Source organism: Corvus hawaiiensis, chromosome 3 (genome assembly GCF_020740725.1).
Source record: "Corvus hawaiiensis isolate bCorHaw1 chromosome 3, bCorHaw1.pri.cur, whole genome shotgun sequence".
Taxonomy (NCBI): Eukaryota; Metazoa; Chordata; class Aves; order Passeriformes; family Corvidae; genus Corvus; species Corvus hawaiiensis.
The window spans coordinates 80858174-80880147 of record NC_063215.1 but is presented as its reverse complement, the minus strand read 5'-3'; the positions used below and the strand labels follow the sequence as shown (position 1 = coordinate 80880147).

Below are 21974 nucleotides of genomic sequence, written 5' to 3'. Positions count from 1 at the left end.
CACTTGCTGACTTAATCCTCTACCCCAAGTAGCTGTACTCTGTTTCCTCCATTGGACCTTAAGCCTTTTGAAAGACAATGGGAAGAAAATACTTTAGATGGAGACAATGCCAGTGCCCTCTTCTTGAAATATTTGATTACCTCGTGTCTAGTTTGTGTCCTGAAACTTTCCCTGCTGTGTGTCAGCCATTTATCCCATGGATATCAAGACACCAGGGCAGAGTGTACAGGCCTGGGGCTTGATGCTGAACGTGGTGTATCAGCAGCTGGGAAACAAGATCCTGTGTGCCTGGACTCTGGAGCTGGATTTATGGCTTGAGTGCAGCACTGTGCAAAAGCAACCATTCAGCTTCATGAGCCAGCTGCTAAATAAGCCTGTGAAATGGCTGTATTGCATCTCAAGAACTGCATGAAAAGCCACACATTAGCACAGCAGTGCACACAGTGTGGTCCCTGTCCTACGAGCCTCTTGCCCACGTGGCTGTTGTGTGAGCAGTCTCCACAGGCACATCCTGCCTAGTGTGACACACCAGCTATGCTTGGGCTTGCCCGCTCTCAGGGGACGTCTGAGTCGGGTCACTTCCAGCTCAGGGATCTCTGTGTGGTGGTTTAAACATGCCCAAAGATGATTTTTTTAGATTTGCACTAGTAGGTGTATTTGTGTCTGTCTTCTAAATGTACAGCAGCTTGGATTTCTTTTTAACTGCATTACTGTTAAGATGTGCTTTTGTGAGAGATGCAGATGGTACATGAGTCATATCTACTAGGAATAAATCACATACAAATTCAAATTTCAAAGCCCTCTAGAAATATGAGAAGTTTGATGACATGATGAAAGGAAAGTAACAAAGAATCAATGCTAAGGCATAGTAAACTTGATTTCCATGCATGGACCACAGTTGCTTCAAGTTATGTTAGTATCAAAGTATCACTATTAAAAGTTTCATCAGTTTTGACATCATCTAATAATTCAGTTGCCTTTTAATTTCAGATATTGATGAATGCCTTCAAGACAGCAATGTTTGCCTAAGAGGAAGCTGCATAAATACTGAAGGGTCTTACAAATGCACTTGTCCGGATGGTTTCCAGCAGATAGCGAATAGAGGATGTCAAGGTATGAAATAGGTGTAAAAAAATACCTGGATCATTATTATAAATGTGCAAGTTTGTAAGTGTAACTTGTGATAGTCACAGAACATGTTAAGGAAGAGAAACTCGTTTATCATTTGTAGTACTTTCTTACTCTTCTCATTTTCTATTCTCATTCATTCTGTTCTCTCTGTAAATACATGCTGAGAAATTATTTCAAAAGGCTGAAGTCTCAGCCTTCATAACTTGAAAGAGAATCTATGTTAGAACTAACAGAGATACAGCACTGCTCTTTTCCCAAATCCTGGAAAATTTTTTTTGACAGAACGTTCTATGTGTTGTGAATCAGGGATGAAACAAGAGCAGCATTGTTAGCATCAAGTCACATTAGATATCACCCCTAAAACACTTGCAGGGCTTTGTGGAGGGTGGGTGGGAAGGAAGAGAATGTGTTATCTGAGACTGAGTCAGCATTGCCAAACCCAGAAAAACACTTCCCAGGTTTTCGTTCTGAATGATCCCATCTTCATGTTGTCGCGACACCCAGACATGCCTCATCACTCCCTTTTGCTCTCCATTTTTATGAGACAGAAACCATGGTATTAGAACTGGAAAGTGATAGCATGTTCATGTTCTAAATGACTGAAGGACCAGAACACTGGACTTTGCTTTGGCTGCTCTCTTGTGCACAGTTTAGACTTGAGCTGAGAAACTGTATTCCAGCTGATCTACATTGAAGATCTTTTGCAGCAAACAGTAAATTCACTGTAAAAGTTCCGAGTATTCTGTGTGACTGCTTTCTAATTCAAAAAAATGTTGCATTCAGCATACAGAAGTGCTGTATTAGACCTTGCTTTAGCAGATAAAAGAGAAGTGATCACAAGCTAAAATCAATGCCAGCTTTGATAACCCTGCTATTCTCTTCACTTTGCCATCTAAAGCAGTAGATATATGCCTCATGTTTTAAATGGATAAACATAACAAAACTGAAAGCACTTATGAGCCAACTAAGGGACAGACAGTACAGACAGAGAGCTATTGAATTAAACTGGCAAATTTATCACAGAGTGCAGTGTCTACAAGTTGAATCTGGACTAGACTAGAAGTTAGGGATATGCGTTTTGGTAAGGAGAAAGTTGAAAAGAGTCCAAAACATGAGAAACTGCAGTTTGCTCTTTCAGACATATACTCTATTTCCCCAACACTGGTAATTTTGTTTTCCTGTCTTTTAATACATCATTCTACCTTGTATAATCAGCTGGTTTGGTTTCCAGTATTTTTCTGGCAGTTTTAAGACAGCTAATTCTTGAGTACAGTATGAGAATGTACAATACTGTCCTTGTCATTGCTGATCTCCCACCATTCCCAACTTTCAGAGGGCTTCAGGAAGTAGTTGATGGTTTGCATTTGCTATGAATTCAGAGAAAGCTTTACACATGTAGGTGTTGTGTTAAGCACAGTGTACTGACTTTTCCTTAGGCACTTCATGCAGATACAAAGTCCCCAAGCTGCCTGCCTCTTTTCTTTCCTCCTATGGCCATGATTTCAGGACACTGGTTGGAAGGTTTACACACAGGCTAGAATCAGTTTGTATCTAAAGAAAATTATATAATGGATGTCATGGTCTTGAGATGATGATATTGAAATCATAATTTCTCTAGAATATCAAAATTGCTGTCTACTTTGATATATTCTGGGTGGCTATAAGCAACAAAAAGTACAGTTAAAAATGAGAAATTCTAGTGTTGGGATAATGGATGAGTGAGCCTCATGGGTAAGTTTTGTTTGTAAATTTGTGTTTGATCTCAGCATGGTACTGAATGCTTCTTAATAGATTTTCTGAAAGCAAAATACAAAAGTGCAATTACAATGTTGTAGTACCTTAATGAAAGAATGCAGTCCTTAAGTTCTGAGGGCAGATTTGGTTGCTAACATGAGACATCAATCAAAAGGAAATATTTGTTTTTCAAATTCACAAGTTTGAAAAATGCTTTCTAAGTTTAAAATAGTACCCAACAAAACAGACAGTGATGACAAGCTCTTACACAGCAACCTCATGGGATCATTCCCACTCCCCACCAGCAAAAAAAGAGAGTATTTGGCTTTGAATTACAAAAAAATCAACCTTCTGGGAAGGATGCAGCTCTGAACCTGCTAGTAACATGTGGAGTCAGATGTCCAAGTTGACCAGTGTGCAGCAGTGAAAAAGCAGTGAGATGGAGCTGTCTGAGAATTCCTCTAACACAGAAGAAATGTTGGCTAGGATGGCACTTATGCTGATATCTCACAAATCACTCTCTGCTCATCCTTGTCACAGAGTGATGTAGCAAGAGTATGATGCAGCAGAACATAATGACATCTTTACAGAGTTTAAGAATGATCCCAGGAGATTTGGTGACTCTGGAAGATGAGCTCGTTCACACAGCTATTTACATAGCTGGTGGAAATAAAAGCCGCTTTTAATATTAATTGAACTAAGGCTTAGTATTAAGGCTGTGATGATTTGCAAAGCTCTTAATGTGTCTGTGCTTTCAGATATCAATGAATGTGAGAGATCTGACCTCTGTTCACCACACGGAGAGTGTCTAAACACGGATGGTTCCTACCAGTGCATATGTGAGCGAGGCTTTTCTGTGTCTGCAGATGGCCGAACGTGCGAAGGTGAGACAAGTTATAATAACCCATTCCCATTGATTTGTTGCTATTAGGAGGGTGAGAAAAGTAGTCAGTCAGTCACTACTAATTCTAAAATCTGCCACTTAAGGGCCTATATTTTTTTTCTCATAAATAGATGATGTCCAAAGTGTGTTTGGAACTCAAGCTCCTGATAAGTTTCTGTGAGTAAGATACACATGAATATTTAGGATTATCTAATTTGAAGCTTAAGTGCATTATCAGCAAGCCTGGGCTGCCTGAATGTTCTCATTGTTGTGTGGAAGACAACAGAGCTTTGCATGTCCAAACTTTTTTGAAAAACAGAATGGTAACTCCAGTGAGAAGTTGTAGTGAAGTGCAGTATTTTTATTACAGCACTTCAGGCATTTTGAAATTACAGAAATGGAGTAAATAGCAGTAATCAGATCTTTACAGCAACATCAAGCAGGAGCCTGGAATTTAGGGTAACTAGGTTTTTTATGTTACTATATCATGAGAGTATATCCTGTTGCTAATGGTGTACACACGTTTGCTAGTGATGCTGCTCTCCTGCACTGAATTTAAAACAGGACACTTGTGCTCAATGAGACCAAGAAGGTATGCAGCTTTGTGTAGTCAGTGATGCTGATAGAAAATAAACACTCCCCTAACTGCATTAAGAATGGCTGTTCTTATGGGTGAGAGGAGCGTTCAAGACAAGAAGTCTTGTGTGAAAAGTACAGAAGGGGAAAAAATTAAATGGTAGTATTTCAGCAGGGTACATGCCGAGGAGAAGCACGGAGCAGATGATAGCTCGGTGTTAGAACCTATGGATAGTGGATCTCAAGCATCCAAGAAGTAAGCAACTGTTCTCTCTCCCAAATTATAGCCCAGTAAATCCATATGTGATTGGTTACAGGCCAGCTCTTCTCATAGTTCACTTAGGATAGTGAAAACATTTGTCCTTTGGCGGATGAGGTCAGAGACTCAAGACTGAAACTTGTCTCTGACTGTTCCATTTACTCTCCCTGCTTATAGCAGAGAAAAACTAGCATTACAGCTTTATTATTCAAGCTGGCATATAACCTGTCATGTATTTAGTAATGTGATCTCTCGTGAAATGAAATACACTGCTGGCAGGAGCACTGTTATGCTGATGTAAGGGAGTAAGTGCTGTACATTTAGATATAGCATAACATCAAGCACACCATTTTTGTTTTAATTATTATTGATAACTATAAAACATTCTGGAGTGTTTTTTAGTGCTTTTTTCTCTCTAAACTTTTACTTCATTTGTAACCATGGTGTAAGTTGAAAGACACATTCTCTTACTGCCAAGACAGAAGCCTGGTCAAGTGGGCTAGAGAGAGCAAATCTGAGTAACTCCATGATTGATGGAGGAGGCAACATTTTATGATTTGAAGTAATGGGGATAATTCCAAAGCATGTTCATGGACTCTTTCATCGGCATGTATACATTTCACCCAGTGTTCAGGAAGGATATGGCTACATATCTTCAATTTCTCTGCAAGAAGAGTAGTAGCAGGTGTTTTGCCTCACTGTTGAGCATGGCTATAAAAAAAAAAAAAAAAGTGGCCAGAGAAGAATGCAGCCATCTCTTTGTAGAAACCAAACACTTTATTTCAAATCAAAGCTAGAAGAACACTTATCAACCTTGTGAATTCAAACTCCCAGAAATTAAAAAAAGCAGAATCAAAAAGGAACACAACTTCAAAAAAAAAATTCCAAAGTCATTGGCATCTAATGTTAGGAGATGTACCAGAAACAATGACCTCCTCTGCATCTCTGACAGTTAATAAAGTAGCACAGTTTCCAGGGAAAGGTTGCTATCATATATGATGAAGTAATACAAAGCTAATCTCCATTAGAACAAAAAAGCCAAACTTACTAAATAGAAAAAGATGAAGTCACAAGATCTTATTTCCAGGATTGTGACTAGTTTTGGAACTTTTTAATGAAGAATAAAACAAGTACAAAACCAGTTGAGCATGCTTCACAAGTAATTGGTGTTGTGTATGGAATACAGATCAGACTTTATATTCAGCACTTGGAAAGTATTTTAATAACTTGGCGAAGCAAGGGTACTTCTAGTCTCTGAAGCAGCAGCACTCCTTTTCCACCACAATTAGTTTCTCCATTCTGTCATTTTAATAAAAACAACTCCAGAGTTTTGAAAAAACTTATTTTAACGGAGCACTGATGGCATCAGTGTTAATATTTGTAGTGGTGTTAGTTTCATGCTAAAAGGCAAGATAAAACAAAAGGAATGTGTGACATTCCAGGTGCTGAGAAAGGATGTGCCTTCCAGCCGCAGGAGCTACTGTTCTTTACACTAAGTGCCTCTGTGAATTTACTTCTAGTTAAGTGAGTGAGAATAACTGTTTATACCGTCAGAGGAAGAACCTGAGAAAATTTTCCTGGGTTCACACACCTCTCTGTACCTGGGGAGCAGATTTTCTGCATCTCTAGACATTTTGTTATGAGTTTGACTTGGGTTTTTTTTAAAGTTTGAAACAGCATAAAACATTTAAGAACCTCATGTGATTCAGTTCTGGTATGGAGTTTTTGTGGCCATCGGCCAAAGTAAACTGAACAGCTGTGGAAACTGTGTCTTCTTCCAAGGTGTAGACAAACTTTTGTTGCAGCAATGACATTCCACTGCAGCCTTGCCCCAGGCTCAGCAGTTTGACTGTGCCAGGCTCTCTGAACGGAAGGCTCTCAGAGTGCTCGTTAGTTCCTTGTTGAGCTTTCTGGGGTTCATGTAAAGATGATGTTTTACCCAGCTGGCTGCTAATCAACTATGTTGGCAAAACCTCAAGTTCTCTGATGCTTAAGTCAATACCCTGCCTCAAGCACCTCTTCTGTCTCCATGTCCCATCCCATATGTCTCTCACTGGCTTCTCTCTGCTGCAACAGGCAGTCCCAAAAAAATTACACATCCCGCCAGAGCTATCCAACCTTTGCTTCTTCCTTTTATGTATGCATGTTATGGGTAGCCCTGGAAGTTTCAGAATCAGAGCTCTGCTTCCCTAATGACTTTACAGACCTATCCTAGGAACCAGTTCCTCTTCCAGACATTTTGCGTTGTAAATAGATTTCAGTGAGATTTAAGTTATCATGCTTGAGGTTGAGGTTGCCTTCATCTTGTTCAGGTTGTCAGAAAACAGGAACACAGTGTTGAACTGCATGGGAGTGTGCATGAGTGCACGTTTTGCCTTTGGATTAAAGCAGGCAGCACTGATTCATGGATTCTAAAACAGGCTGAATTACAGAGAACTGCTTTAGTCACTCTATAGACATAGGATATATTAGTTTCATATTTAGTTTTTTCCCCCTGACTTTGTTTCTATGTAGCAAGAGAACTGCCAATTACAAGCATCACTCTTTACGGGGTGATTAAAGAAACAAATGTCCTTTCCGGCTATAAAAAAGAGTCCTTTGAGTGAACTGTCTAGACAAGGAAAAATATTTGGTGCTTGGACCTTCTCTGTAATATCCCATGCACTGAAAGATGTTCAGACTGTACTTCTTAGAAACAAAACTGTCTTCTGTAGCTGTGTTATACACTGAATTAGGACACTTGCTGAAATCACAGGTTTTGTTTCTACAGCTTTTTAGTCAATGACCTTGTTTTACCTATGAAGAGCTAGCTGCATGAACCATTCCCCTGTTTCCTTTAACATTTAGGTTTTAAGCAAGAGAAGTTTTGTTATTTGGGTAATTCTAAAATTTCCAGTTGTAGTTTCTTCTGTGTAGGTTTTTAACAAAGTCACTGTCCTGTGGCTCAGGAACTTTTTGTTATTTAACCATAGCTGTTCACTGAAAACACAAGCACTGTGTGTTTTTGTCTGTTGTCTGAAATTCCTGGCTGTCAGTCCACCATTGTTTACTCATTTTTAATTCATTTTCTTAACAGAGTTTTCTGATTAAGAGACAGAGTATTCAGTTGTTTTATTAGATATGTGAAACTCTGCTGATCACATGAGACTATTAATATCAGTTATGTTATGCAGAGACAGTGCATAGCAGCAAAAAGGAGGGACCAGGAAAACACCACTGTAAAGACTTTTTATTGTCTTCCTCCTGGTAACTCCATATGCATCTTTCTATAATTCTGTCACTTGAGTGGGGACTCGAAAATGAAAAGGTGTAAAAGGTAGTTCTTGACCTCTGACAGTCTTTAATACAGATAAGTTGCTTATTCACATTCTTGAATTAATTCTGCTAGGAAAGGTTTGTGGTAGGTTTCAATTAGTTCAACATCCAGAAACCATCCAAATTTTCATATTCAATTCCTTGAGAATAAGCATACTGGCTATTGTATTCTTTGCCAAATACAATAGCCCTTTCTAACATAAATTCCTTGAGTATTTTTCCTTTGTTTAATAAATCAAGATGTAAAGACTATTAAAATCTTTACTGCAAAACTTAAAACCAAATAAATTTTTCTGCCAGTTCCATCTGCCAGTACTTTCTTTATAATTGTCAATTATACTCATATATGTCCCCTAGATTTTGGTGTATGTAGTACATACAGGTTTTGTATGCATTTCGTATGTAGGCTGAAGATTGTTAACTGGTCAGTTCAGTAGAAGTGAATTTTCCATCACTTAAACATCCTAGAGTGAAATGACATGTCTTTCTGAGAAAAATGTTAAAATTTCACCGTTTATTCCATTGGTACAGAAATTGCCAGAGACAGGTTTTTAGCCTTTTAAAAGGCTCTAGATAGACTCTTCTGGCCTTAAAAGTCTACATGCAATTCCAAACCTGTTTAGAACCCACCACAGCACACAGGAAAAGCTGGTTTTCAAGACCCCAAAAATACCTCTCCCTGAGGCATGCAGAGCTTGTGTGAATGAATTTGAGCACTTGGGGAAAAAGAGGGCAGCAGAAGAGGTAACAAGTGTGGATGGTAATGACATGCTGCTCAAATTTTGATAGCTTGGTGGGCTGTGACCACATGGTTCAAAGACCAAGAGTTCCCTTTCAGCTGAGCATAAAACACAATTTAAAAGCAAAAAAGTCCTTGCTTGGTGAGCACTGTCAGGATAGGAATGCAGTGCATCTTTGCTGACTTCTGAAGTTTTTTGTTTGACACAGCTGTGAAGAGCTGGAGGAGTAGGCAGGACTACCTTTGAGCCCTACTCTGTTCTTGAAGGAAGACACCAAACAGCAGTGCTGCTCACCTGTTCAGAGAAGCCTTCTCTGTGGCACTGCAGGATTCAGTCTCAGCAGTTCTTTAGTTCAGGGAGTGCCAAAGGCTTTCACTGGAGGTAGAATGATGGTAGGCTCCATCACATGAAGGGCTACCAAAATGTGCAGAATTAATGATAGTAACAAGTACTCAGATAAATCAAGAGCAAATCACTTTATTCCCCATTTAAAATGTAATTATCCCTTGAGGAAATGTGCAGAAGGAAAGCAGACAGCAGCCTTACTTAACATCATAATGTTTTTTAGGAAAGAAATACAGCAATAATTTCTCTGCTTCAGACTGCAGAGAAATTTAGAAGGCAGAAAGTACTAATCCTAGCATCCTGGTAGGTTCACAGTTTCAGCTAATGGTCTTCCTCCTGAAAAGCACCCCATGACATCTTTAATGACCACATATGGCCATGGCTTTGGGTTTAGGTCTTACTTTGAGTGGAGATAAAAGAATGCATTCCTAGCACTTGTTATACACTTACAGAAATAAACCGCAATCTGCCACAAGCAGCTCTGCTTCTTTATAATTCGAGGGGCAGCTGAGTCAAAGAACAGACTTACACATGCCGGTGACTTACTTGTAAGGCCAGCAAACCAAAACTGGAACTACAAATGAAAAGGTCAGTGCAGAAAACATTCCAGCATTGGAATTACTTTGTGTACCTGAGTAAGATGACTTGTATGTGTAGATTTACAGGATTAAAGACAAAAGGCTCAGTCCACAGATATTTACCACTTACACTATGGAGTTGTGATCTGTGCTGAGAGCCAGAATGAGATCTGTGCATCACTTCTGCACAGGGGATGTAGCCATAACCTTGAACTCTTTTTGTAGGCACAGTGAGTTCCGTTTCTCTCATGTTGTTGACTGTATAATACTACACTGGAAGAATCTGTAAGTCAGTCAGAGATTAGTTAAACTATGCCTTAGTCTGTGCTATGTAGCATCGTGCTGTGGTTGGCAAGTTTGGTGAAACAAATGGGTGCAGGCAGTTGACCATTGCTGACATATTTACTGAAAAACTAACACCGAAACAATTTCTTAAATTGTTCATGTGCTTACCTTAATTTTTGTCCTTATGTTCCTTCCCAATATGTTGAGAGACATAGCTGCATCTGTTTGCAGAATGGCCCATCTGTGGGTTTTCTGCACTCTTCATGAATGTCTGCCTTTGGCTGTCACTCAGCCTGTCTGATGTCAAAATTCTTCCTTGCAGATGTGGATGAATGTACGAATGGCACGGTATGTGGCAGTCACGGGTTCTGTGAAAATATGGATGGCTCCTACCGCTGCCTCTGTTACCAAGGCTACCAGGACACACAGGATGGGCAAGGGTGTACAGGTGAGTTCATAGGTGCAAGTAGTCACTGCTGCAAAGTTCAAGTGAGCAAAACCAGCACTCCAACAAACTCATTTCACATTTTTGTTTTCTGTCAGTTTTTATTAAAGTTATGCCACCTACTACTAAAATAGGGTTGAGCTCTTCTTCACTCACTGAACCTTGTGCCAGATGGAAACTTTACTGTGTATCTATTTGATGAAAACCTGTTATTAGGACAAACGAAAGCCAACAGCAAATTAAGCCGAGCTACTTATTTTATTTCTTTTAAAAAACCCAAGAAACCTCCCTGTTTCTGCATGTCAGGACCATTCACAAATATAATAGAATGAGTTTAATACTGTAGCCTATTTAGGTGCTACATCTCTTTAGTCTCTTAGCTGAGTAACCAGGACCCTGCACTACCCCCTGCAGGAAATAACTTCTGGAATGTGGTGCAGCCAGGCTGAATTAGATGGCACCTCCCTAGGCATATTGTGTTTAAACAGGTTTTAACATTAGCTTCCAGCTCCAGGAAAGACACCCATTGCCATGAAATGATGTGGGATTTTTGTAGATATGTAAATACTGCACATTTCTTTTGTGACTAATAGGTTTCCAGATCTGTTTAATAGTGATGGCTGGAGAACCATCTGAAGCAGCACAAGTTTGTAACATAAAATTAATACCAGATCAAGGAAAGGTATTCATTAAGCAATTTCTTCAAGCCAGACGCAGGATGAAACACATTTACCGGTAACAGAGACCTAAATGGAATACCAAACGGAGAGGAGGAACTAAAAGTTTTACAGAGTGTTTGTATGCATTTTCTAATATATTAAATAGTTTTGTTACAAAATTCTTTGTGCCACTTGGCACTTACTTTGCATACCAAGGCGTGTTTTGTCATACAGTAACTTTTCATGGATGAAAACAATTGAAGCAAAAAAAGTAAAAAAAAAAAAAAAGGGGGGGAAGGAAAGGATGGTGTGAAACTAAATTTAATTTTGAGTTCCCAGTGAAGTAATTCTGAACCATGAAATAATGCTTTTTTTTCTTTTCTTGTATAAAAATATATAGTATAAAATACTCTTATAAATTTTGAAGCCAGTTTTCAACCAAAAGAATTTCAGGAAAAAGTAAGTTTCTAGTTCCTGACTAGGCAATGTTCCCCAAAAAGACTTATTCCTTGTGACAAGAACTCAGTAAAAACAAAAATCTAAATACATATTTTAAATGCTGAGCAAACTTTAAGTTAAAATGCATATTTGTATAAAAATATATAAAAATCAACATTTATTCAGAAGACTAGATTTTGATAGGCAACAAATTATTCCTACACTCAATTATAGGAATTTCTGAATTGTGATACAGAAATTACTATTTCTGATACTAATCTGCATGATTTCTGTCTACTAATGAGATTCTCTCATTAGTAGACAAAGTAGATTTTCAAATGTCAACTTTAGCAACTAAAAAGAAAGTCAAGTAAAGTGATCCTTGTAGTATTTGGTAATCCTTGTTTAAGCAACAGACAAGTCTTCTATCAAAAAAGCATTTCAGGGTAGGCTAGTTAGCAGGTGTATGGAATCCGGGTTAAAAATATGTGGATTTTTTTGGAGAGAGGAATTTTGCAGTGTTCAGTGGGGGTCCCTGGGTGACCTGGGCATAACTTCTGTGGGTCCCAGAGCAGCCTGTGAGTCCATGTATATGATAGGCATATGGTAGCAGTGGGGCCAGGGAATTCACTGTTTAGTGGTTGTTTATAAGGAAAATGGTATTTTTGGGAGGAAAATTAATTCTCTTTTTTGTGGTGCAGTCTGAATCACGCCATAACCTTTTCATTTTGCTCCTTGAGTTTAGTGAAAGTTTGATAATAAAGTTAAGAAAACAAATTAAATTACTCTGAATCTTAAATCCCAAGAAGAGAATACACAGAAAAAACAAGTATTTAACAATGAGAAACACCAAAAAACTGTGTTCTGGTCTACAAGCAGCACCTAATCAGCACTTACAGTCTATAAACTGTACTGCAATTTTCAGGGGTCTTTATTTCAAAGGACTTAATACTTGTTTATGAATCCACTTAGGTATTACTGAGTTTTTAATCCTTCCCCAGAGATCACATCTGTAATCTGGCAGACAATATTGGCACAGATACAGGAGATAAAAGAACAATCAGTAATGGGTCTCAATTGATTTATGTTTCGGATTTTTTCCCCAGATGTGAATGAATGTGAAATGTTGAGTGGAGTATGTGGCGAAGCCCTCTGTGAAAATGTTGATGGTTCTTTCCTGTGTCTGTGCTCTGATGAAAACCAGGAGTATGATCCAATGACCGGACAGTGTCGCTTCCGTACCTCACCAGGTAAAACACCAGCAGATTTTTGCATGCTTGCCGTGATTTCAACTGCACACATAACCATTGGAAGGGCAAAGTTGGTTGAAGTATTGGTGTTGCTCTAACTACAACAGGAAAATTTGAAACTTTGTCATTGTCTTGAAAGTGTGTGCATGAGAGGAGGTTTTTCTAGGATGGAATATGAATCATTATATCATCCAGTGAATCATTAGTGAAAATATAGCAGAAGCACCTTCAAAATGTTATACATCAACAGACTTGGCAGTAATATTGAGCAATTACCACAGTTAAGAGTAAACAGTCTTGTTTGCTGTGCTGTAACAATGAAATGTGATATGGAATCAAGCCTTATGACCTGAATTATTTTGGGTTTTGTTCAAACTTTTACAAACACCCATTAATATGCTTGGACAATGTTTAAGGGAGCATATTATTAAAACCAGAAGTTGTATTTAGTTGTTGTGGATTCACCCCAGATGGCAACCAAGCCCCACGCAGCCACTCACTCACTCCCCCACCAGCAGGACTGGGGAGAGAAATGAAGAGTAAAAGCTGGAAAGCTCATGGGTTGAGATAAAGACAGATTAATAGGGAAAGCAAAAGCCACACACACATGCAAAACAAAACAAGGAATTAATTCACTGCTTCCCATGAGCAAGCAGGTGTTCAGCCATCTCCAGGACAGCAGGGCCCCATCATGTGTAACAGTGACTTGGGAAGACAAAAGCCATCACTCCAAACATCCCCCTCCTGCTCCTTCCCCTCATTTTATATACTGAGCATGATGTCATATGGTCTGGAATATCCTTTTGGTCAGTTTGGGTTGCCTGTCCTGGCTGTGTCTCCTCCCAACCTCCCATGCACCCCCAACTTCCTCACCAGCATGACAGAACAAAAAGCAGAAAAGGCCTTGGCTCTGTGTAAGCCCTGCTCAGCAATAACGAAAACATCTCGATGTTATCAACTCTGTGCTCAGCACAAACCAAAACCACAGCCCTATACCAGCCACTGTGAAGAACTCTATACCAGCCAAAATCAGCACAGTAGTGATATCTTGTTATCATTATCTAGAATTAACATAAATCCTAAGAGAAGGTTGTTGGGAAAGCAAAAACCCAAACCACTAAATTGTTGTTAGTCTACCTCTGTTGTTAATCTACCTCTGTTGTCAGTCACTCTTGAAGTGTCCTTGCCTGGTTTACTCCTGTTTTTCCTACTAGTCCATTGTACTGGATTTGTGAGCTTCTCTTACAGTGTTTTGAGTGTTGAAAATACTACTGGAAATGCACTAACTGAAAATTAGTTTAGAACTCTTAAACCTGCCTCCACATTTCTACACTGATCCAGTTTGGAGAAAGGATCAAGCCCACAATAAGGAAGAACAGAGTACAAGAAATGAAAGTATTTGCTTGCACAGCGTTTTTTACCCTCCAGAATGAAAATCTTGGTATTTTTTTCTTGTTTTGTTCTTACACTGCAGGCTGATCTAGCTTCTGGACAGCCTTAGAGGAACTGGCTGTAGTGCCAAGGTACTGACTTTACAGCTTCCAGGTTGTGGCTATTTTCTCCTATCACTTCATGGTCTTGCAGACTTGTAAAGAGGGTTGAAATATCCATGACGTAATTGTCACAAGTATTTAGATCACTGAATGTAGCACTCAGCAGCACTGAAGAAGTTGCCTGTGAAATATCATTAACAGCTGATTGACAAATGTTTCGGGCCTGTGAGGAGGTAGTACTCAGGGGAGTTCAGATAGCTGATAAAAGAAAACCAGAACTAAAAAATTAGCAGAGGACCTGAGCCATGTAAAAAGAACTCACGTCCAAGGGACATTTGAGGACATACCCTAACGTTACTGTGGGGAGGAAGGGGATGAAGACCGCAGTGTGACCGATAGTACTGTCAACAGATGGATACTCTGCTGTCAGTACTAACTCCATTATGCTGTCGGCAGTGAGCACAGCTTTGCTGTGATCAGTCCAGAAAGTAACTATTCTCCCTTCCCCTCCAGGCTTCATCAGGCCCTAACAAAAACACATGCTTCACCTTTGTCTCTTCTCTGATACGATCATCAAGATCTCTTATAGGAGACCAGAAGGACCTAGTGAGAAGTACTTTACACCATCTGGTCTTGAACTAGAATAAGGCAAAATGGCAGTACTTGGAACAGGGACCTTACTATTCTCTTTTCTTCCAAAGTAAAAGGGGAAAAGACTGTTGTTAGTTCTCTTAATTATTGCTGTAAAGAATGCTGCAATAGCCACGCATTCTCTCTGGATTTGACAAGCCACGTACTCAAGTCAGGCGTGGTGCTTCCAGAGGTCCCGTGGTGCATATGGACATCATCTGTCAGCATTAGTTTGCACCATGCCTATGAAAGGCAGAACTTAAAAGCCAGAAAGGAAGAACTTAATCTGCGTTATCCTGTTGCAGATATTGACAGTTCAGCCTGGTTTACTCAGCTCTTGTTTATTTCTCATTCTGTATTTTTGTGCACATAAAGAAGTCTTTGTCCACCTTGTACGAAGTGCAAGTAGGTGATGTTTGTTCAAATGTTACTTTAATTTGGGACCTTTGTTCTATGTGGTTAAAGGTTGTTAGATTTGTGGAGTGCTGTGTGTTCACACTTTACTTGCCCTTAGGGCTCTTGAGACTTCCTTTTATTTAGATTTCACTTGCTGGAAATTTGTCTATTGTTAGCTGTGTCTTGAAACAGTCCTCCCAGTGTACGTATCAGGAATTCAAGCCCGTATTGTCACTTTCCAGTCAAAAAACCCAAAAAAATGCAAAAAATTGTGCAAGGCTTGATTGTCCCATTCCCCTCTTGTCTGCCCTGCCATTCATAAAATGCAGGAAATGTTTCAGAAGGAAGAAAAGATAAAGGAGGAAAGAACTTTATTCTGTAGGAGATGAAAATCTGCTGTTCCATACATCTTTGTACCTAAGAGAAAAAAAATGCATGCTATTGGTTGAAGTCTTCTCATTTATTCTTTTAACAAACTATATAAAGCCATTTGTGATTAGTTTCTAGCAAGTGCCAAGCTCGATGCAGTTCAAGTAATAATCTATGTAATTGTGGTATTAGTTGTTGCATGTTGTAGTATACATTTAAACTACTGATATGGACTAATATACTACTAACATGTCTCATGATGTTGAATCCAGAAGCTATAATAGATAGTGTATATTTGAGGGTTATAACAGGTATGACTTGGGGTGGCATGCCAAAAGTTGAAATGTTTCAATACCAAAGCTTGCAGAGATACAACATCATTGGCATAAGGGAAACCTGGTGGGATGAAACTGTGCCTGGAGTGCCACGTTGGATGGTTACAGGCTCTGCAGGCAAGGCAGGTGAGGCAGGGAGGTGGAGTATGTAATGGAGGGCCTGGGATGTATGGAGCTTACGTTTGGTAATGGTATGGTTGAAAGTCTCTGGGTAAGGATTAAGGGACAAACAACATGGATGTCATCGTGGGAGTCTGCTATAGACCACCTAGCCAGGACAATGACACTGATGAATTGTTCCTTGAGGAACTAATGGAAACCTCCAAATCAACTTCCCTTGTCCTTTGGGGGGACTTCAACTTGCCAGATGTTAACTGGGAACAACAAACAGCCAGCACAAACAGATCCAGAGGATTGCTAGAACACCAGGATGCTAACTTCATGGTACAGGTACTAAGGGAGCCCACTGGGAAAGATACACTTTTTGATTTGTTGCTTATTAACAAAGAGGGTCTCATGAGTGAGGTGGTGATTGATGGCTGTCTTGGAGACAGAGACCATGAAGCAATCAAGTTTAAAATCTGGTGACAAGAGGAAACTGCCAGCCTCCACTCTTAAGATATGAGGATAGCACACTTCAGGCTTCTCAGGGAGCTAGTTCCAAGGTCCCCTGAGAAAATGCTTTTGAAGGTGCTGAGGTCCATTCAGTGATGGTTACTTTTTAAGCACCACTTCCTAGGAGCACACGAGCAGGCAAAATCAGTCCCCCCTGCACCTAACCAACCACCAGCACAAAATTTGAGGCTGCCAAGTAACAGTTTATAAATTTGATCCAAAAGGTTCCTTAAGGCTAAAAATTTGGTGCATGAGTACAGATTCTAGATTTCCTAAACATTACAGGCTTTCTAATTGTTAAGACTTAAAAGGAATCTTCATATTTGTATTATTTTTTATATCAATATGTGCATGGTTTTCCAAGATAAATCATGATCTGAATTTCAGTTGTCTATGGACAAAGTCTTAGCTCTAAGTTTTAAATGTGCATCACTTGCACTAATCCCTGAATTGTACATATGCATGTATATGTATATGCATGGTACACACACGTTAGGTGTTGTAGCTTGTCACATATGGAGTCAATTGAGAAATCCAAACAAGTACACCCTGACAATAGGCACTTACCAATATGTTTTTACTGTATTTTTGAAAATTAGTTTCTGAAAATGTGTTACTCAAGCTGTTTGCTCTGGGTCATCTGAGTCTTTGTTGAGTTTTTAGAAGTCATGAAGTTACAAGGACTATTTTTCATTTTTTAGCCACCAGCTTTCTGATTGTACCTGTGAGTAAGTGGTTTTGGTACACTGATGCAGTATTTAAGATCCCATCAGTTCTATGTTTTGTTTTTTTCAGATCACAGTTGTTAACAGGACACTATTTAGGCAAATATTTCATTGTATGCTGAAGTCTAAGCATATGCTAACCCATATTATCCACTGAATCTTATATTACTGATGCAGGTTTTTGCATCAAACATATGCTGAAGCATATTGTTGGATCAAGGTTATGCTAACATATATAAATCTATTTCTAGTAAATACTTCAGAATCCAATCTAGGAGCAACTATACAGAATTTCTCTCATAGGCTGTTAATAGTTATATCAAAAATGTGGTAATATTATTTTCCTTTACTAGCATGCGTTAGGTAGAGAGATGTTTTACATTTTCTAACAAAAAACAGAGCAATGATACAAAAAATAATTTTCTGTCATATTTTGTCAACATACTTAGTGAAACCACTTTCAAAGCCAGCCTGTTTACTAAATGGTTAATAACCTATGAGAGAGAAATTATAAACTTGTAGACATAGATTGGTCTTGGTTAAAAAAACAAAAAGAGAAAGGTTTGTATCTCATTTGCTTTCCAAACATTTTCATGATGCCTTCTTGACTAACCCTCACTTACAGCTGTGTAAACAACAGCCATTTAAGCTGCTGAACAGATAATGGGAGGAGAAACCAACTTGTATGTAAAATGGGAGTAAACAAGGACATGATGAGACTGTCTCCCCTTCCTCTGATAAACAGCATGAAAATGGCCATGCTTTCTCTTCTGATGAAGATTTGGCTTTGATTCAGTTAGACAGATGGCAAATGGCCAAGGAAAGTGTATGAATTGGTGACTGAAGTACTGCTCTCTCACCTTGGAATGGGAGATTTAGTTCAGCTGTGTTTCTGACATGATAGTCTTAATATAGTTCCTATTGGCTAGCAACTGATACCACAAAACCACCTCAGTTGATGAAATTCAACACACTATGGAAAATCGTAGTTATCAGATGAGGGTTGACCACAGGCTAAACTAACAAAGCTGAAATAAGCACCCAGCTGGGTGTATCCTTTAATGTACAATTTAGTTATATTGGCAAAAATGCAAAGCTTGTAGGTGGCAACATTATACTAAATTTGAATGGAGGTGTCTGCCAGCCCTTCAGCCTCCCACAACTGAAGTCACTTTTCTGAGGAAATCAGAAATAAATCCAATTATCTGTGTCTAATTAGAAACCAAAAGAACTGTTACACATGTTCATGCTATTGAAGTGCGATAGTAGGCAATCCATACTGGCATTTTTAAACCTGCTTTTCTCCAAACGGATCTAGTATTTGCATGCCCAGTAAAGTTGCCTTGCTCCATCTGCTTTGGGGAACGTGGGTGGGCAGTGATAATAGGATTGAAGTAGCAAGAGCTGGAGTTCATTTAATTCCTTTAGCATTTGTTGGACATCAGTATCTTCTAGTTCCCACCTCACAAACACTTTTTAAGTGGGATCTTAGAACCATTGTTTAGGTTGCAGAAGATCATCTAGACCAACCCTTAACCCAGCACTGCCATTTTCACCACTAAACCATGTCTCCAAGTGCCACATCAACACATTTTTTGAACATTTCCAAGGATGGTGACCTGAGCACTTTTCCTGGGCAGCCCGTTCCAATGCTTGACCACCCTTTCTGTGAAGAAATTTCTCCTGCTATCCAATCTAAACCTTCTCTGGAGCAACTTGAGGCCATTTCCTCTCATCCTTTCACTTGAGACATGGCAGAAAAGGCCATCCCTCACCTCACTACAGTGTTTCAGGCAGTTGTAAAGAGTGTTAAGGCCTCCCCTGAGCCTCCTTTTTCCAGTTTAACACCCCCAGCTCCCTCAGCCACTTCTCACAAGACTTGTGCTCCAGAACCCCCCCAGCTCCATTGCCCTTCTCTGGGCTTGCTCCTGCACCTCAATGTCCTTCTTGTACTGAAAGACCTAAAACTGAGCACAGGATTTGAGGAGCAGCCTGACCAGTGCCAAGAAGGAATATCCCTACCCTGGTCCTGCTGGCCACACTGTTGCTGATACAGGCCAGGATGTCGTTGGCCTTCTTGGCCCCGAGCACATGCTGGATCATGTTCAGCCGGCCATCAACCAGCACCCCCGGGTTCTTTTCCTCTGGGCAGCTTTCCAGCCACTCTGCCCCCAGCCTGTAGCACTGCCTGGGGTTGTTGTTGCCCAAGTGCAGGACCCAGAATTTTGCCTTCTTGAACCTCATACAGCTGGCCTCAGCCCATCAATCCAGCCTGTCCAGATCCCTCTGCACTCCAGCAGATCAACGTTTCCACCCAACTTGGTGACCTACTGCAAAGTGACTGCAGGTGCCCTCGATGCCCCTTGATAAACATATTGAACAGGACCGGCCCCAATACAGAGCCCAGGGGAACGCCAGTGGTGACTGCTGCCAGCTGGATTTAAATCCATTCACTACCACTCTCTGGGCCTGGCCATCCAGCCAGTTTTTTACCTGGATTCTCCTTCCTGTTATATATAGATGCATTTGTGTATATATATATATATATATATATATGCTTTCTTATATTTGCTTATCTCCCACGAGCTGGGACCTCCCTAGTTAGACAGGATTGCAGTGAATGATGGAAAGTGCCTTGGTGAGTATTTCTGCCAGCTCCCTTAGTACTTCAGGTGGATCCCATCCAGCCCCATAGACCTGTGAGTGTCTACATGGCACAGCAGGTCACTAACCATTTCTTCCTGGACTGTGGGGCTTCGTTTTGCTTCCCATCTCTGTCTTCCAGTTCAAGGGCTAGGTACCCTGAGGATAACTTGTCTCGCTAATAAGGACTGAGGCCAAATAGGCATTAAGTACCTGAGTCTTTTCATTATTCTTTGTCACTATGTTTTTTCCCTGCATCCAGTAAAGGATTTGTAAAAACATGTTTTGTTGTCTTTAACAGAAGTAGCTAGATTAAATTCTAGTTGGTCATGAGCTGTTCTAATTTTCTCTCTGCACGACCTGACATTCTCATAGTCCTCCTTGCCTTTTGTTTCAAAGGTGATTCTTTTTTTTTCCCAAGTTCCAGCCAAAGCAGTCTGTTCAGGCAGGCTGGTTATCTTCCCTCGTGTCTCATCTTTCAGCACATAGGGGTGGCTTGCCTTTGCACATTTAAGATTTTCTTCTTAAAGTACATCCAGCCATCCTAGGCTCTTTTGCCCTTCAGGACTGCTGCCTTAGGGAGTCTCTCAACCAGTCACCTAAAGAGGTGAAAGTCTGCCCTCTGGAAGTCCAAGGTGGCAGATCTACTGGCACCCCTCCTTACTTTTGAAGAATCGCAATCACTATAATTTTCTAATAGCTTTGCCCAAGACATCCTCTGACCATCACATCACTCGCCAGCCCTTCTCTGTTCACAAACAGCAAGTCTGGTGGGGCACCTCCCCTGGTGGCTTCCTCACCAGGTATGTCAGGAAGTTCTCTTCACACACTCCACGAATCTCCTAGACTGCTTCCCCTCTGCTGTCTTGTATTTCTAGCAGACGTCTGATATGCTGAAGTCTGCCAGAACAATAAGGGCCAGGGATTGCAAGACTTGTCCCAACTGCTTCCAGAATATTTCATCTGCCTCTCCATCCTGGCTGGGTGCTCTATAACAGACTCCCACCAGGATACCTGCCTTGTTGGCCGTGCTCCTGATTCTTACCCATAAGCACTCAACCCTATTGTCATCATTGTTCATCTCCAGACAGTTGAGACCCTTCCTAACACACAGGGCTACTCCACCACCTGTCTTCCCTTGCCTATCCCTTCCCAAGAGTTTAGAACCATCCTTTGCAGTGCTCCAGCTGTGCAAGTCATCCCACCATGTCTCTGTGGTAGCAACTCAGTTACAGTTTTCCTACTGCACCATGAAACCAACATTTGCTGCAGTAGCATCTTGAAATGCACTGTCACACTATAAAATAGAGGGTCTGGTTCCTGCTTCAATAGCTGTATTTCTTGAGAAATGTCTCAAGGCTGGCTTATTGTACAAGAGCCTGGACAGAAATTAATGAAATCTCGGAAGAACGAAAAATCAGCCAACATGCAATAATTTTAATAGGTTTCTTGTGAGTTAAACATTTGTTAAGTACCAAGCATAAAGAATTTCTCTAGATAAAAATGAAGTTAACTAGTTGCCTCAAGATTTATCTATCTCAAGTTCCTTAATAAAGTTTTGGGTTTGATTAATAAATGTGGGCGCATGTAGATTCGGAACTTGGTTACTTTACTGATGGCCTGCGAAAAGTTTCCCATATTGGTCAAGTGTGAATAACAATTTTATGTGTTAGTTCGCACTTCTGAGCCCTTGATGATAATTTTTGTGAAGTGAAATGTTACGTACACAGAGTTCTGTGAACACAGAAGCTTTAAATAGCTATTTCTTTTCAAAATCACTTTTTGGTGTACTTTAGGAGTGCCTTGCTTTTGAAAGATCTTTGACTATTAATACGGTCTTTTATTGGATCTATGGGACAGACTATTTTGCCTCCAGTCCATATAAATATTGTGAGAGGACCCAGTCAGTGCTTAAGGCAATAAATTTGCCTTCTTGGCTGGATGCCTATTTTAAAGTAAAACACAGAGTCAGTTAACTTGACATCTGCATTATATTCCTCTGCTTACCATGGAGTCAGTAAGTTACTTTTGCAAAAATCATAAAGGGCATTATATTCGAATATGTAGCATGCTTTTTTACCAGAGAAATAAAAGGGGGCTGTAAATGCTCATTCTTTTGAAAATTGGGTC

General features: G+C 40.0%; 1 protein-coding gene and 1 long non-coding RNA gene across 11 annotated transcripts in view; one reads left to right on the top strand and one right to left on the bottom strand.

The window, feature by feature from the left end:
• The window catches only part of LTBP1 (latent transforming growth factor beta binding protein 1), a 192512-nt gene that overhangs the window by 146850 nt on the left and 23688 nt on the right, over window positions 1-21974 (top strand). For all 10 annotated transcript variants that reach the window (XM_048297347.1, XM_048297345.1, XM_048297346.1 and 7 more), the window contains 4 exons: window positions 991-1113; window positions 3624-3749; window positions 10169-10294; window positions 12495-12638. In XM_048297347.1, the coding sequence (XP_048153304.1) occupies window positions 991-1113; window positions 3624-3749; window positions 10169-10294; window positions 12495-12638 (519 nt within the window). The remainder of the gene's footprint in view (window positions 1-990; window positions 1114-3623; window positions 3750-10168; window positions 10295-12494; window positions 12639-21974) is intronic.
• On the bottom strand, window positions 4132-10174 carry LOC125322940. Its single transcript, XR_007202300.1, has 3 exons — window positions 10015-10174; window positions 8933-9052; window positions 4132-5294 (listed from the first exon to the last, which is right to left on the bottom strand). It is a non-coding gene; the product is annotated as an uncharacterized LOC125322940 (long non-coding RNA).